Source organism: Pseudochaenichthys georgianus, unplaced genomic scaffold, assembly GCF_902827115.2.
Source record: "Pseudochaenichthys georgianus unplaced genomic scaffold, fPseGeo1.2 scaffold_433_arrow_ctg1, whole genome shotgun sequence".
Classification (NCBI taxonomy): domain Eukaryota; kingdom Metazoa; phylum Chordata; class Actinopteri; order Perciformes; family Channichthyidae; genus Pseudochaenichthys; species Pseudochaenichthys georgianus.
The window spans coordinates 169,909-185,870 of NW_027262998.1; the positions used below are offsets into that span (position 1 = coordinate 169,909).

The 15,962-nt window shown below is 42.4% G+C and overlaps 1 protein-coding gene across 1 annotated transcript; it reads left to right on the top strand.

The window, feature by feature from the left end:
* Nucleotides 1-1,618: 1,618 nt before the first annotated feature.
* LOC117442460 (myosin-10) lies at nt 1,619-15,564 on the top strand. The gene is made up of 4 exons (XM_034078464.2): nt 1,619-1,722; nt 3,423-3,794; nt 15,144-15,300; nt 15,452-15,564. Exons 2-4 carry the CDS (start codon nt 3,450-3,452, stop codon nt 15,562-15,564), a joined length of 615 nt encoding a protein of 204 aa, XP_033934355.1. The 5' UTR covers nt 1,619-1,722; nt 3,423-3,449.
* The last annotated feature ends 398 nt before the right edge of the window (nt 15,565-15,962 follow it).

Genomic DNA, 15,962 nt, shown 5'->3' on the forward strand with positions numbered 1-15,962 from the left:
TATTTGATTAGATTTATTTAACATATATAATACAAACATTAAACATGAGAATTATTAGACAATACAAAATGAAGTAGTGTCAAATTGGATATACAAAAACATTACTGATTCTAAGTTAATTTACAGATAAACATTGTACTGTTTAACCTTTTATATTCATGTTTAAAAAGGGTTATGTGATCTGTGTGAGTACTTCTGTCATATGTATATGTCTTTTGATATTTATATGTGAAGAACTATGAGATAATAATATTCTGCAGCGATAATACACCTTACTACCGATTTAAAATGCATGCAATAAACCGTTGAAATATTGATCTGTTTTGCATGCCTTTTAATTACGTTAATGCATTTCATTTAGCTGGCGCTTCAATCCAAACCAACCTACAATAAGTGCTTGATCTTTGAGGATACATATTTTAAAAAGCAAGAGTCATATACCAAACCTTCAATGGCCTGCAGCAGTACTTGCTCAAGGGCACCGCGGCAGGTAGTTGTCGAAAACCCTGCTTTCACTGAGCTTTCGTTAGAAATGTTTACGCATGATTTAATTGTCTCTACAGCCTTTACAATGGCAGGAACTTTTCATGTATTCATTGCTTTGGCACAGCTTTATTCTTAACTCGTCTTTCTTGTAGCGGAAACAAAGTTTTCTAAGAATAACAAAGTAAATGGCAGCTATTTTAAATAGCTAAAAACGCACAGGAAAAACTGGGGTTTAACGAAAAACAAGTTGAAATAGTGGCTTTGTCTTTCAAATATGTATTGCTTTGACTGGCTTAACTCTTCTTTCTTGTACTGGAAAAAACTGTTTTTTACCATTTCACTACAACGCGAAAAAACAAACTTTGAATAGAAAACACGGTAAACAAGGCAAAAAAACCCTGCGAAAATAGTGATGAATAAGGCACTGTTGGCGTACTGTAAAACACGCGGAAAAAACGGGTTGGTTCTAACTTAAAAACGTGCGAAAATAGTGATGAATAAGGCACTGTTGGCGTACTGTAAAACACGCGGAAAAAACGGGTTGGTTCTAACTTAAAAACGTGCGAAAATAGTGATGACTAAGGCACTGTTGGCGTACTGTAAAACACGCGGAAAAAACGGGTTGGTTCTAACTTAAAAACGTGCGAAAATAGTGATGAATAAGGCACTGTTGGCGTACTGTAAAACACGCGGAAAAAACGGGTTCTAACTTAAAAACATGCCAAAATAGTGATGAATAATTAAGGTACTGTTGGCGTACTGTAAAACACGCGGAAAAAACGGGTTCTAACTTAAAAACATGCCAAAATAGTGATGACTAAGGCACTGTTGGCGTACTGTAAAAAGCGCAAAAAAACAGGTGTTTAACAAAAAAACGTGTCAAAATAGTGATTATGGCACTGTTGGCTTCCGTAAACGCCAGAAAAAAACGGGTGTTGAACTAAAAAACGTGTAAGAAATAGTGGCTTTTAATAATAACACATTGCATTTATATATTGCTTTTCCTCGTGCTCAAAGAAGCTTTACATACAATCAGAAACAGAACGAATATGGTACGACTTTATGGCATGGTTGGCCGTCCATACCTACGCGGTGCAGGGTTTAGGGGGACGAGGGGGGGGGGCAGTGTGGAGGCAGGTCTGCTGCTGCATACCGAAGCCCCGCTAAATGCATCTCATTCAGAGGAGAGGAGCTGAAAGCTGCACAGGGACATAACAGGACAGCAGACTACACCAGGTGAGCCATTCCTGCAAATTACCTGCCCCATTTTACCTCCTTTTCGTGTTCATCTGAAGGATATCATATGTTGCGTTGTTGGAGAAGCCTTGGATTTACGATGTGCATTGCCAAAGCCTACACTGCAGCTATTGTGCACATGTGAAATGAAGCCTTTGAATGTTTGAACATTATTGTGTCCACCGCAAGGACAGGAGTACAGCCTCACTGCGGGGCAAATGAGGAAAATACACTTTACATATTTATTACAAACTTTATTCTGACACTATGTAGGTGACGTAGTGAGTTAACAACCCACTGTTTTAATATGAGGTGGTCCACATAATATCCCACCTAACTCGTAAAAGTTAACATAAGTTAAGCTGTTTAGCTGTTAAGTAAGCTCTATTTGTACATTTTTCTGTGGCTAAACAATGTATGTATGTGTCTAAAGTTAACGTTTGTGTTTATTCATTGTGTTTATCGTGGACTTGCCTCCACCTGTGTTGTCACGATATGTGGTTATTATCCTAACGACGGGTATATGTTATTATTTTAAATACCGCGAGATCTTATGATATAAGGGGTTTGATGTGTCGTGATAGCGGTGCAGCCTACGCACTATGCGCATTGTGCAGAGTGAGAACAGGGACTGTACATTTACTCAAGTTCTGTATTCAAGGACAATGTTCAGGTACTAGTATTTCAATTGTATACTTCTTTATACTTCTACTCAGAGGTGGAAGAAGTAATCAGATTATTTGATTAAGTCAAAGTATCGATTCTGCAGTGAAAATACTGAAAAACAAACAAATAAGAAAAAATAATATTTAAAAAAAAAGAAAGATATTAAAAATGTTATTATAAAATATATTTAAATGAAAAAATAAGAAGATGTTTAAAATACATTTGAATATTACAAAATGATTAAAAGTATTTTCAAATATAAAAATAAATGTTTTTACAGAAATGTATATACAAAAAATTAGTGTTAAATATTTTCTCAGTTTTAAAACCCAAACGATCAATATAGAAAATAGTCTTTATAGAAATTGCTCCTGAAAGTAACCCTCATGATACCGAGCTCCTCTTTCTGTCCCAGGTGTCCAAATAATGTACATTCACTCAAGTTCTGTATTTAAGTACAATGTTCAGGTGCTTGTAGTATTTACATTTTATACTACTTTATACTTAGAGGTGGAAGAAGTACTCAGATTATTATATATAAAGTATTATTATAAAGTATCGATTCTGCAGTAAAAATACTCAAAAACAAATAAATGAGAAAAAATCATATAAATATATATATATATATGCATGAAAAAAACGATTTAAAATATATTTAAATAAAATATATAAAAAAATAAGAAGATATGATTAAAATAAAATGTAATATATATATATATATATAAAAAAAGGAAAACTAAAACCTATTAAAAAAAAAAAAAAAAATCAATCTAGAAAAATAATAATCAAAGAAATTGCATCTGAAAATTGTAATTTTTGTCTGTTTTATATTCAAATAAGTATCTTTGGGTTTTTAAATAAATATGCAATTCCCAAAATAAATAAAAATAAGAAGAAATGTTTTTACAGAAATGTCGTCTTTAAGTGTTTTAAAACCCAAACAATGAATCTAGAAACTAATCTTGAAAGAAATTGCTCCTGAAAGTAACCCCTAGCTGCAGCCCTCATGAACCCCGCCCCTCTTTCTGTCCCAGGTGTCCACGTTGCTCTGGTAAAAGAAGATGTCTCAACGGAGTGGACAGGAGGACCCGGAGCGGTACCTGTTTGTGGACCGGGCCGTCGTCTACAACCCGGCCACGCAGGCTGACTGGACGGCCAAGAAGCTGGTCTGGATTCCCTCGGAGCGCCATGGCTTCGAGGCCGCCGGCATCAGGGAGGAGCGCGGAGAGGAGGTGCAGCTGGAGCTGGCCGAGAACGGAAAGAAGGTCGTGGTCAACAAGGACGACATCCAGAAGATGAACCCGCCCAAATTCAGCAAAGTGGAGGACATGGCGGAGCTCACCTGCCTGAACGAGGCGTCGGTGCTGAACAACCTGAAGGAGAGATACTACTCGGGACTCATTTACGTGAGTGACTCGGAAACCCTATGTACTGTTGAGATGGTCGGTAACAGCTGATATACACCTGAACATCAGCAGGAGAGGACTCTTTAAAGTAGAGACACTACCTACTGATATACACCTGAACATCAGCAGGAGAGGACTCTTTAAAGTAGAGACACTACATACTGATATACACCTGAACATCAGCAGGAGAGGACTCTTTAAAGTAGAGACACTACATACTGATATACACCTGAACATCAGCAGGAGAGGACTCTTTAAAGTAGAGTCACTACATACTGATATACACCTGAACATCAGCAGGAGAGGACTCTTTAAAGTAGAGACACTACCTACTGATATACACCTGAACATCAGCAGGAGAGGACTCTTTAAAGTAGAGACACTACATACTGATATACACCTGAACATCAGCAGGAGAGGACTCTTTAAAGTAGAGACACTACATACTGATATACACCTGAACATCAGCAGGAGAGGACTCTTTAAAGTAGAGACACTACATACTGATATACACCTGAACATCAGCAGGAGAGGACTCTTTAAAGTAGAGACACTACATACTGATATACACCTGAACATCAGCAGGAGAGGACTCTTTAAAGTAGAGACACTACATACTGATATACACCTGAACATCAGCAGGAGAGGACTCTTTAAAGTAGAGACACTACACACTGATATACACCTGAACATCAGCAGGAGAGGACTCTTTAAAGTAGAGACACTACACACTGATATACACCTGAACATCAGCAGGAGAGGACTCTTTAAAGTAGAGACACTACATACTGATGTACACCTGACCATCAGCAGGAGAGGACTCTTTAAAGTAGAGACACTACATACTGATGTACACCTGGACATCAGCAGGAGAGGACTCTTTAAAGTAGAGACACTACATATGATATACACCTGAACATCAGCAGGAGAGGACTCTTTAAAGTAGAGACACTACATACTGATATACACATGAACATCAGCAGGAGAGGACTCTTTAAAGTAGAGACACTATATACTGATATACACCTGAACATCAGCAGGAGAGAACTCTTTAAAGTAGAGACACTACATACTGATATACACCTGAACATCAGCAGGAGAGGACTCTTTAAAGTAGAGACACTACATACTGATATACACCTGAACATCAGCAGGAGAGGACTCTTTAAAGTAGAGACACTATATACTGATATACACCTGAACATCAGCAGGAGAGGACTCTTTAAAGTAGAGATACTACATACTGATATACACCTGAACATCAGCTGGAGAGGACTCTTTAAAGTAGAGACACTACATACTGATATACACCTGAACATCAGCAGGAGAGGACTCTTTAAAGTAGAGACACCACATACTGATATACACCTGAACATCAGCAGGAGAGGACTCTTTAAAGTAGAGGCACTACATACTGATATACACCTGAACATCAGCAGGAGAGGACTCTTTAAAGTAGAGGCACTACATACTGATATACACCTGAACATCAGCAGGAGAGGACTCTTTAAAGTGGAGACACTACATACTGATATACACCTGAACACCAGCAGGAGAGGACTCTTTAAAGTAGAGACACTACATACTGATATACACCTGAACATCAGCAGGAGAGGACTCTTTAAAGTGGAGACACTACATACTGATATACACCTGAACATCAGCAGGAGAGGACTCTTTAAAGTAGAGACACTACACACTGATATACACCTGAACATCAGCAGGAGAGGAATTTCTTTTTTAAACCTGTTGTAATATATTTTGGATGATTTTACTTTTTGTGATGACTAACCTTTAATCTCCCATAATCCTCAGCGCTGTAGATTGGATCCTAGTTGTTTCGTCAGAGCAACCAGACTTGATCCTTTGGATTTTGATTGTATTGTTTGTAATCGTCCAAAAACACACAAACAAGCGAATGGATTGAGGCCACTGCAGACCATCAACATCGGTTTTCTGCGAGTTAAAATCACTGGTTTTATCGATGGAGTTTGACGGCAAAGGGAGAACGTAAAGAATATTCTGGAAACACAGACTGAGTGATTTGTATTTCGTCGGATCTAAAATCCCATGATTCTCACAGCTGGAGACTGAATTTCACCCTCAGTTGTTATAATAAAAGAATGCCAGGCAGCGTTTCTGCTCTCGGCACACTGCTCTCACTTGAGACGTCTTGTCTTTTGCACTCGTGTGTGAAAGTGAGATCATTTTCACTGTATGGGGACAGAGAGGTATTGAGCTCTCCTGACTGAATTCCTGTCCACACACACACACACACACACACACATCATCACACACATCACACACACACCACACACACACACACACACACACACACACACACATCACACACACACCACACACACACACACACACACTATGATTGACAGATGTTGCCAGTCCTTTGCCAGACTTCTTTTTTTTTTTTTTTTTTAAACTTGACTGGTTCAGTGTGTTGTCCTTGGTGCATCTGCAGAAATAATCTTGGCCTCTCTATGTTTTAATTTGTGGTACTCCCCACTGTGTAAAACTGCACGTGTGTGGCCCAGAATGTAGGATTACAGAAATGTTGACCTTGTCTTTTAGCCCAGAAATCATGCCATTTACATGCTAATTCAGATAGGTTCCTCCTGGTTCCTTTCACAAAAGTCACCACCGCTAAAGCTAAAGGAGGCTAATGTTGGGCTCTAAAGGAACTACAGCACGGTCACATGACTTCAAGTCACCACCGCTAAGCTAAAGGAGGCTAATGTTGGGCTAAAGGAACTACAGCACGGTCACATGACTTCAAGTCACCACCGCTAAGCTAAAGGAGGCTAATGTTGGGCTATAAAGGAACTACAGCACGGTCACATGACTTCACGTCAACACCGCTAAGCTAAAGGAGGCTAATGTTGGGCTATAAAGGAACTACAGCACGGTCACATGACTTCACATCACCACCGCTAAGCTAAAGGTGGCTAATGATGGGCTATAAAGGAACTACAGCACGGTCACATGACTTCACGTCACCACCGCTAAGCTAAAGGTGGCTAATGATGGGAGTGATGATGTTTAGACACCTGTTAGCGTGTTTAAATTCACCAGTGGGGTATTTACTTACTTATTTTATGTCGTAGAACAAAATCTCTTCAGCTTGTGTTAACCTCAGACCTGATTTCAGGCTAACAACCCAAAACACTTTCAGAAAACCATGTACTTTCAGAGCAGGGGACAGGAAGTGCTACATGCTAACAGTCCAGGCTTTTAGCACTCCTTCCTGCACCTCTCTACAGCCGTGTGCAGTGGTCTGTATTACCGCATTGCCGCTGTCCCCATAATCCAGTTTCACTACAGACGGAGCTTCTCTGAGATGTTGTTTTTTTCTGATCTTGACCCATTTAGTGACGGGAATAGAAAGTGGGTTGGTTATCACCTGAGACCTCCGGCTGAGGGACTGCAGGGGGAAATGTGGTGAAACGTCACACTCACAGCCTGTTGATGCTTAAAAGCCCTCCATGTCGGGACCCAACCCAATACAACCCTGCATAAAGTAGAAGGAGATATTATCAAGTTCCTATAAGCCTTGAATTTACACGCAGTCCTCCTCCTCTTCTTCTTCTCTCTTTTTCTCATACCATCGTGTCATCCTTTTTTTTTTCTTCTCTTCTTCTTCTTCTTCTTCTTCTTTCTTATACATAGTGTCATCGTTCTTCTTCTTCTTCTCTTCTTCTTATACCATAGTGTCATCGTTCTTCTTCTTTTCTCCTCCTCCTTCTTCTTCTCTCTTTTTCTTATACCATAGTGCCATCGTCTTCTTCTTCTTCTTCTTCTTCTTCTTCTTCGTGGTTTAAGAGCTTCTTAATTTTGACCCTGGCTTTAGAGAAATTGAAAACATCTGTGTGAATGTGTTGGTTTTCTGTCAGAAGGAGACCTTTCACCATTCAGCTGTTTTAGAAAAGAAAACCCCGCGAGATTGAAACCTCTCCCTGTGTGTTGACTTACCCCCCGACTCTCAGACATAATATAAACTCTCCCCCAGACTGTGTTCCTGGTTGACTTCTATATCTGAATCTTACAGCGTGCTCAGCATCTGGTAGAGTCTGAAAAAGCATTTTAGTTCTTCAGTAAATCTTTACCTTGTGTCGGTTTGGTTCCCCTGGGGATGCATAACATAACCATATATCACACCCTCCGCATGCAGGATATTGCTCCATTGTATGATGTCTTATTGTATTATAATTCAATTTAATAATCATTCCAGAGTTGCGCTTGGTGAAAATAGGGTTTATTTTATTATATACTGCTGGGTAAATTGACCTAATGAATATATTCTTTCCACCAATGGTTAGTCGACTCGCTCTGTCTGTTTTCTAGTCGATTGCAATCAGACACTTTCACTCCACAGCAGCTGGAACATTAATGCCCCCCCCCCCCCCGCATTTGTAGTCCTCTGGTCAATAAGTTAGTCATAAATCCTAAACTGTCTCCACGCATGTGACGTGAGTCGGCCCGTTGAGTCCACTTTTATTATTCTCATTTAATGCAGCAGCTATCTGACAGGCTACATGCTAAGCTAACCCCAGTACAGGCAGGCCTTTGTGTCGTCGGATAATCCTCAGCTGTCAGAAAGCCTCAGCATTCTTCCGTGGTAAAAAGATATTCCATTGGTCCGTCTGTACAACTGTCCGTCTGTCCGCCCACTTCTGCTTCGTGTCCGACATTCAGTTTCCAATGTACTCCCCTTCACACACCCACTCTGTTTCTCGCCTCTTCCCTAGACCTGCACATCAGTGACATTTACTTTGTGTATTTTTTTGAGAATACAAATACAATTTCCCTCTTTTTGAATTTAGTAAACGGACAATAATTCCGTTTTTTTGTTCTATAGCAAACTGACATTTAAGTGTTAGTGCATGTAAATAGGACTCTTTAAAGTAGAGACGCTACATACTGATATACACCTGAACATCAGCAGGAGAGGACTCTTTAAAGTAGAGACACTACATACTGATATACACCTGAACATCAGCAGGAGAGGACTCTTTAAAGTAGAGACACTACATACTGATATACACCTGAACATCAGCAGGAGAGGACTCTTTAAAGTAGAGACACTACATACTGATATACACCTGAACATCAGCAGGAGAGGACTCTTTAAAGTAGAGACACTACATACTGATATACACCTGAACATCAGCAGGAGAGGACTCTTTAAAGTAGAGACACTACATACTGATATACACCTGAACATCAGCAGGAGAGGACTCTTTAAAGTAGAGACACTACATGCTGATATACACCTGAACATCAGCAGGAGAGGACTCTTTAAAGTAGAGACACTACATACTGATAAACACCTGAACATCAGCAGGAGAGGACTCTTTAAAGTAGAGACACTACATACTGATATACACCTGAACATCAGCAGGAGAGGACTCTTTAAAGTAGAGACGCTACATACTGATATACACCTGAACATCAGCAGGAGAGGACTCTTTAAAGTAGAGACACTACATACTGATAAACACCTGAACATCAGCAGGAGAGGACTCTTTAAAGTAGAGACACTACATACTGATATACACCTGAACATCAGCAGGAGAGGACTCTTTAAAGTAGAGACACTACATACTGATATACACCTGAACATCAGCAGGAGAGGACTCTTTAAAGTAGAGACACTACATGCTGATATACACCTGAACATCAGCAGGAGAGGACTCTTTAAAGTAGAGACACTACATACTGATAAACACCTGAACATCAGCAGGAGAGGACTCTTTAAAGTAGAGACACTACATACTGATATACACCTGAACATCAGCAGGAGAGGACTCTTTAAAGTAGAGACGCTACATACTGATATACACCTGAACATCAGCAGGAGAGGACTCTTTAAAGTAGAGACACTACATACTGATATACACCTGAACATCAGCAGGAGAGGACTCTTTAAAGTAGAGACACTACATACTGATATACACCTGAACATCAGCAGGAGAGGACTCTTTAAAGTAGAGACGCTACATGCTGATATACACCTGAATATCAGCAGGAGAGGACTCTTTAAAGTAGAGACACTACATACTGATATACACCTGAACATCAGCAGGAGAGGACTCTTTAAAGTAGAGACACCACATACTGATCGACACCTGAACATCAGCAGGAGAGGACTCTTTAAAGTAGAGACACTACATACTGATATACACCTGAACATCAGAGGAGAGGACTCTTTAAAGTAGAGACACTACATACTGATATACACCTGAACATCAGCAGGAGAGGACTCTTTAAAGTAGAGACACTACATACTGATATACACCTGAACATCAGAGGAGAGGACTCTTTAAAGTAGAGACACTACATACTGATATACACCTGAACATCAGCAGGAGAGGACTCTTTAAAGTAGAGACACTACACACTGATATACACCTGAACATCAGCAGGAGAGGACTCTTTAAAGTAGAGACACTACATACTGATATACACCTGAACATCAGCAGGAGAGGACTCTTTAAAGTAGAGACACTACATACTGATATACACCTGAACATCAGCAGGAGAGGACTCTTTAAAGTAGAGACACTACATACTGATGAGGATTCAGCCCCTCTGAAGGGTTAAAATCCTATAAATGACCAAATATTTATTAGTTATAATCAAATATTTGTATTTTAGTATTTAGTATTGTCATAGTTTTAGGAAGGGAACATTTCCGGGGCTTCAGGACTCATTCCTGCACCCCTCTACAGAGAGAGGCCTCTGGCCGGAGACGGCTGTTGTGTCTGCTGTTGCTCAGCTGTCCCCACGTCTCCCTGGATCTGGTTTCAGTGGAAATATCACCTTCTCTTTCGCCGGCAGCCGGTGTGAGTTGTTGAGTCGGACGTCTGATCTGCAACAGGAGCAGAACATTCACTTCATGCTGCTTTGGACAGGAGGGGAGGCAGTGGCAGTCGCACAGAAAGCATGTCATAAGGGACCTCTAACCTTTAATGATATATAATAATAATAAAGTAATAATACACTTCTTTGATATAGCACCTCAAACATTTAACATGAAACAGAACAGAAATCATGTAATAAACACAGAGAACCAGCGATGAAACACAACAAACAGAAAGTATCTTAAAGGTGGGGTAGGTAAGTTTGAGAAACCGGCTCGAGATCGCTAGAATTTGAAAATACACAACCGGAGAAAATCTGCCACTTCCTCTCAGAGCCCCTCCCCCAACACACACGAACGCGCACATGACCAATGAGGGCACGAGATGAGTGTGTGCCCCGATGGAAGGCTGACAGGCAGGTAGGCCGTCCAGTTACTTTAGCCGGCTCAGATGATTGGTCGAGCTTTTTACAGCGCCACGGCTTCCAGAGAATTTTGTTTATGGATTTGTTGTCAAAGCACTTCAGATATTCATTGCTATCGGACGTTAAGAGCATTCCATGGAATATAACAACAAGTGTATCTCGAGCCGGTTTCTCAAACCTACCCCGCCTTTAATGAAACACAAAATTAAGAAAAAATCCCACAGCTGTATTTTATTTATAGACATTCTGCTTCATGAACAATGCATGAATGCCATTGGAGGAGACAGTGGACCACTCTGACCCGTCTACGAACTGCGGTCGGTCGCTTTAGAACCTCGATGAAGACGTGGGGCTTGGCGGACAGTGCGGCATGCGAGTGCGGCGACCCTGAGCAGACCACTGTCCATATAATCACCGTCTGCCCCTTACACAGACCGCCCTCGGAAGCCGGCCTCTTCCACCGAGGACCAGAGATGCGGGCATGGCTGCACGACACAGAGTTGGACCTCTGACGTTGCACGAAAGAAGATAACAATGCAGATAAAGAAAACCTGATGCACCAACTCTTACTGGGTGCACCGTCATCACGCATGTAGAGACACGAGGCAGCCATGAACATTTTGCATTGAAGCTACACCTACAGTCCAGATATCACTCGGTTGCAGAACCAGAGAACAGAACCCAACCCGTATGAGAGCAGCTCCAGTTTCCTGCAAGAGGCGAGTTAATCTTTCATTAGCTTTGAAAAGGAGAGTTGTTGCTGCAGGCTGTCAGTGCCTCCTCTGCTCCTCCTCCTATTGGACCAGAGGGAGCTCCGTCAGCCGGGTCATTGCTCCACTCTTTATCTCAGTCTGCCTCCCTCCTCTTCCTCGCCTCCTCGTCCCTGCATCGGCTGCACAGAGCATCGGTTGCTCGGCTACCTGTGCTGTTATGTAACTGTTACTGCCTCTCTGGAGCCCCTTGGTGAATCTATAGCTGCTGAGTCACCCTCAGACGGTGTGCAGCTTTAATGATGAAGTCTGATGCTCCGATATGGAAAGTTCGCTGACGGACATCGCAGTAATACATCTTGGGTTATGTCCTGTCCTGTGTGAGATGCCCTTTACAGAGTGATGCAGTGGTTAGCATCACAAGGGATTCCTTTACAATAGTTTTTTAAATATGTGTTCTTCCTTATAGCAAGGTAAAGCAATGGAAATGTACTAAATGGAGCATACACTTAAGTAACAATCCTTTTGTAGGTGTCCGACTGTTATAGGTAGAAGAGTGGTGCAGGAATGAGTCCTAAAACCTGGAAATGAGTCAGCATTTTACCACTTCCGGTTTCCTCGTCTCCCTTGTCGTCTTATGTGTCTTAAAAGACGTTGCTAACAAGTGTCTAAATGAGACGACTAAACGCCATCACGGCCAACATTAGCCTCCTTTAGCTTAGCGGTGGTGACGTGAAGTCATGTGACCGTGCTGTAGTTCCTTTATAGCCCAACGTTAGCCTCCTTTAGCTTAGCGGTGGTGACGTGAAGTCATGTGACCGTGCTGTAGTTCCTTTATAGCCCAACATTAGCCTCCTTTAGCTTAGCGGTGGTGACGTGAAGTCATGTGACCGTGCTGTAGTTCCTTTATAGCTCAACATTAGCCTCCTTTAGCTTAGCGGTGGTGACGTGAAGTCATGTGACCGTGCTGTAGTTCCTTTATAGCCCAACATTAGCCACCTTTAGCTTAGCGGTGGTGACGTGAAGTCATGTGACCGTGCTGTAGTTCCTTTATAGCCCAACATTAGCCACCTTTAGCTTAGCGGTGGTGACGTGAAGTCATGTGACCGTGCTGTAGTTCCTTTATAGCCCAACATTAGCCTCCTTTAGCTTAGCGGTGGTGACGTGAAGTCATGTGACCGTGCTGTAGTTCCTTTATAGCTCAACATTAGCCTCCTTTAGCTTAGCGGTGGTGACGTGAAGTCATGTGACCGTGCTGTAGTTCCTTTATAGCCCAACATTAGCCACCTTTAGCTTAGCGGTGGTGACGTGAAGTCATGTGACCGTGCTGTAGTTCCTTTATAGCCCAACATTAGCCACCTTTAGCTTAGCGGTGGTGACCTGAAGTCATGTGACCGTGCTGTAGCTCCTTTATAGCCCAACATTAGCCACCTTTAGCTTAGCGGTGGTGACGTGAAGTCATTTGACCGTGCTGTAGTTCCTTTATAGCCCAACATTAGCCACCTTTAGCTTAGCGGTGGTGACCTGAAGTCATGTGACCGTGCTGTAGTTCCTTTATAGCCCAACATTAGCCACCTTTAGCTTAGCGGTGGTGACCTGAAGTCATGTGACCGTGCTGTAGTTCCTTTATAGCCCAACATTAGCCACCTTTAGCTTAGCAGTAGTGACGTGAAGTCGGCCTACAGAAATACGTCACCCCTCACTACTGTAGGCTATGCACTGAAAACAGCCAAACTATCTCTTCAAGGTCTCTGTTCAGTTAGTCTGCAATGTATGTGGATGTCTAGTTAGTTGTGTAGTCAGAGATATGTGTAGTACACTGACTATGCATAAGTACCTCATTCAACCCCACTGCAAAAAAACCCTAGTTTCATGCATGTGTATACTTTACAAGTGAAAAGAGTCATAACAGTGCCGCAGTAATGTCTAGCTAGCACCATCATTATGTCAATTAGCAGTAAATGTGTAATTGCCCTCCAGTGAAGTCACACATGCTTGATGGATGTTACGAAGCTGCCCGGAGGCTCCGTGCTGCCTTCAAGGTCAGCGGGACATGTTTGTTTTTTCAGTCTCCTTCTGGGACCACACACACACTCTCCAGTGACGTCATTTTACCGGGAACACTTTCACTGGAATCTAAATGATCTGGGAAAAGGAGAATTAGAAGCATGATGTGTCTTTTTGTTTCGTATGAAGTTTGAATTATTTCACGAGTCTTTTTGTGACTGCCAGCGTGGCTCTTAATCATAAAAAGCAAATGTTCTCCACAGACTGAGCCTCTGTTTTAAAGAGTTGCACGTGCTGTCCTACACCAGGCAATGAGTTAGCATTTTAGCTGTAAACGTGTAAGTATGATAAACGTTGGTTTGCTACAGGGATAATGTCCTGCAGTATTCCCAAAGCTAATGGTAATATCCCCTTGGGGTTTTGTAGAGATTGCCCTTGCGGTGCTAACTTCCGGATCGGCATAAAAAAGACCACACCTCTGAGGGTCTTGTGTGTTTTAACTGAATACTTTCCAGTCTGTTTAAAGTGGCTAATGTCCTGTTTAGGGAGAGCAAAGCAGTCCAAAGCTATTGCTAACTACTTAGCATGTTGTCGAGGGAACCGGGGAGATGCTCACTACTGGTTGGGACGACACAAATACTACAGCCCTGCATGGGGGGGGGGGAATGTGAAGCCTCCGTAGCATCTGCAGAATGAGACATAGCCATGACCCCATCAAGGCCTCTCACTCACTCCTTGCCTCCTTCATAGCACTCACAGTATCCGGGGAGAAATCATCCGGCTAATGACACAGACGAATGCTACACCACCAAGTCAGAGAGGAGGCCATCAGCTTGAAGCACAAGCATGCGTTTTTACAACATGCATTGGAGTCATTGTTGTAGTGCGGTAATTGATGGACCATCTTTTTGTTATCTGTTCCTGCACAGGAGACAGGAGACAGGAGTCTGTCGTGTTCAGTCGGTCTGACTCTATCAGCCTGCTCTGCGTCTGTCACTGTAACGATGTAGGCTCCTCCAAAGTGTGCACAGACGGGTCTGACTGCACGACAGAACTCAGGCTCCTTTTCACTCTTTTCTCTTTATATCACCTCCCACCTGATATGGAGACTTTATTCAGCCTGTTTCAAGCTGACAAAAAGCCAGCTCACATGTTTTAATATTTACTTAATATATAGCATTCGTGATGCAGCCGCTCTTTGGTTCTTGACTGCAAAATAATATCAAGAAAATTGCAATTACAATGAACTTGAATTCCCTTTTTAACTTGTACACGTAGCCGATGTTACCGGTTATTACTTCCCCTTGCTAATGTGTTGTGTGTTGTGTTGCAGACGTACTCCGGTCTCTTCTGTGTGGTCATCAACCCGTACAAGAACCTTCCCATCTATTCAGAGAACATCATCGAGATGTACCGAGGGAAGAAGAGGCACGAGATGCCGCCGCACATCTACGCCATCTCTGAGTCGGCGTACCGCTGCATGCTTCAAGGTACGACCCGGCGCTTTATTCTTCTAATGGACTTGGTATTCTTGATCTTGGTATATCGGGTCCTCTGGAGTAAGGCGGCTTTGAAGCACTTCCTGTTCCACGGTCTGGAAGTGAATGGTGTTCTGAATGTGTTTTGGTTGTATTTCTGAAGCCGGCACTCGTCTGTGCCTCTGTGCGCTTTATCAAGATGTGAACGACGTGAAAGACCCACTAGAAGCAGGCCTGCGCCCCACTTTGCTTCTGACGCAGTGTTCGAGCCTCTGATGTAGAAGCTCTGCTGCGATGAGTCGATCAGCCTCTCTGCTGCGTGCCATCACTGTCGCGGCTTCACTTCCTCCCTTTTGTTTCACATCTGAAGCTTTTGGTTCTATAAATAGCAATGTTTCCCTTGGTGTTCTGTATTTCATTCGTCCCAGCAGCCGTGATGTGTCCCCGATCGTCTGGTTTGTGTTTTTACCGATGTGTCGAAAGCTCGCTGTCGTTACATCTTCTCAGGCTGTTTCCCCACACGGCTGAGACTCATGGCGCGTTTCCACTGCAGGCCTCGCTCGGTTGGGTTAGGCCTTATTAGGCCCGGCTCACTTTAATGCTGCGCTGCCATTACACTTTAGGAACTGGGGTAGTTGCTATAGTAACGCAGTGTAGGCGGAGCCGTGACGTCA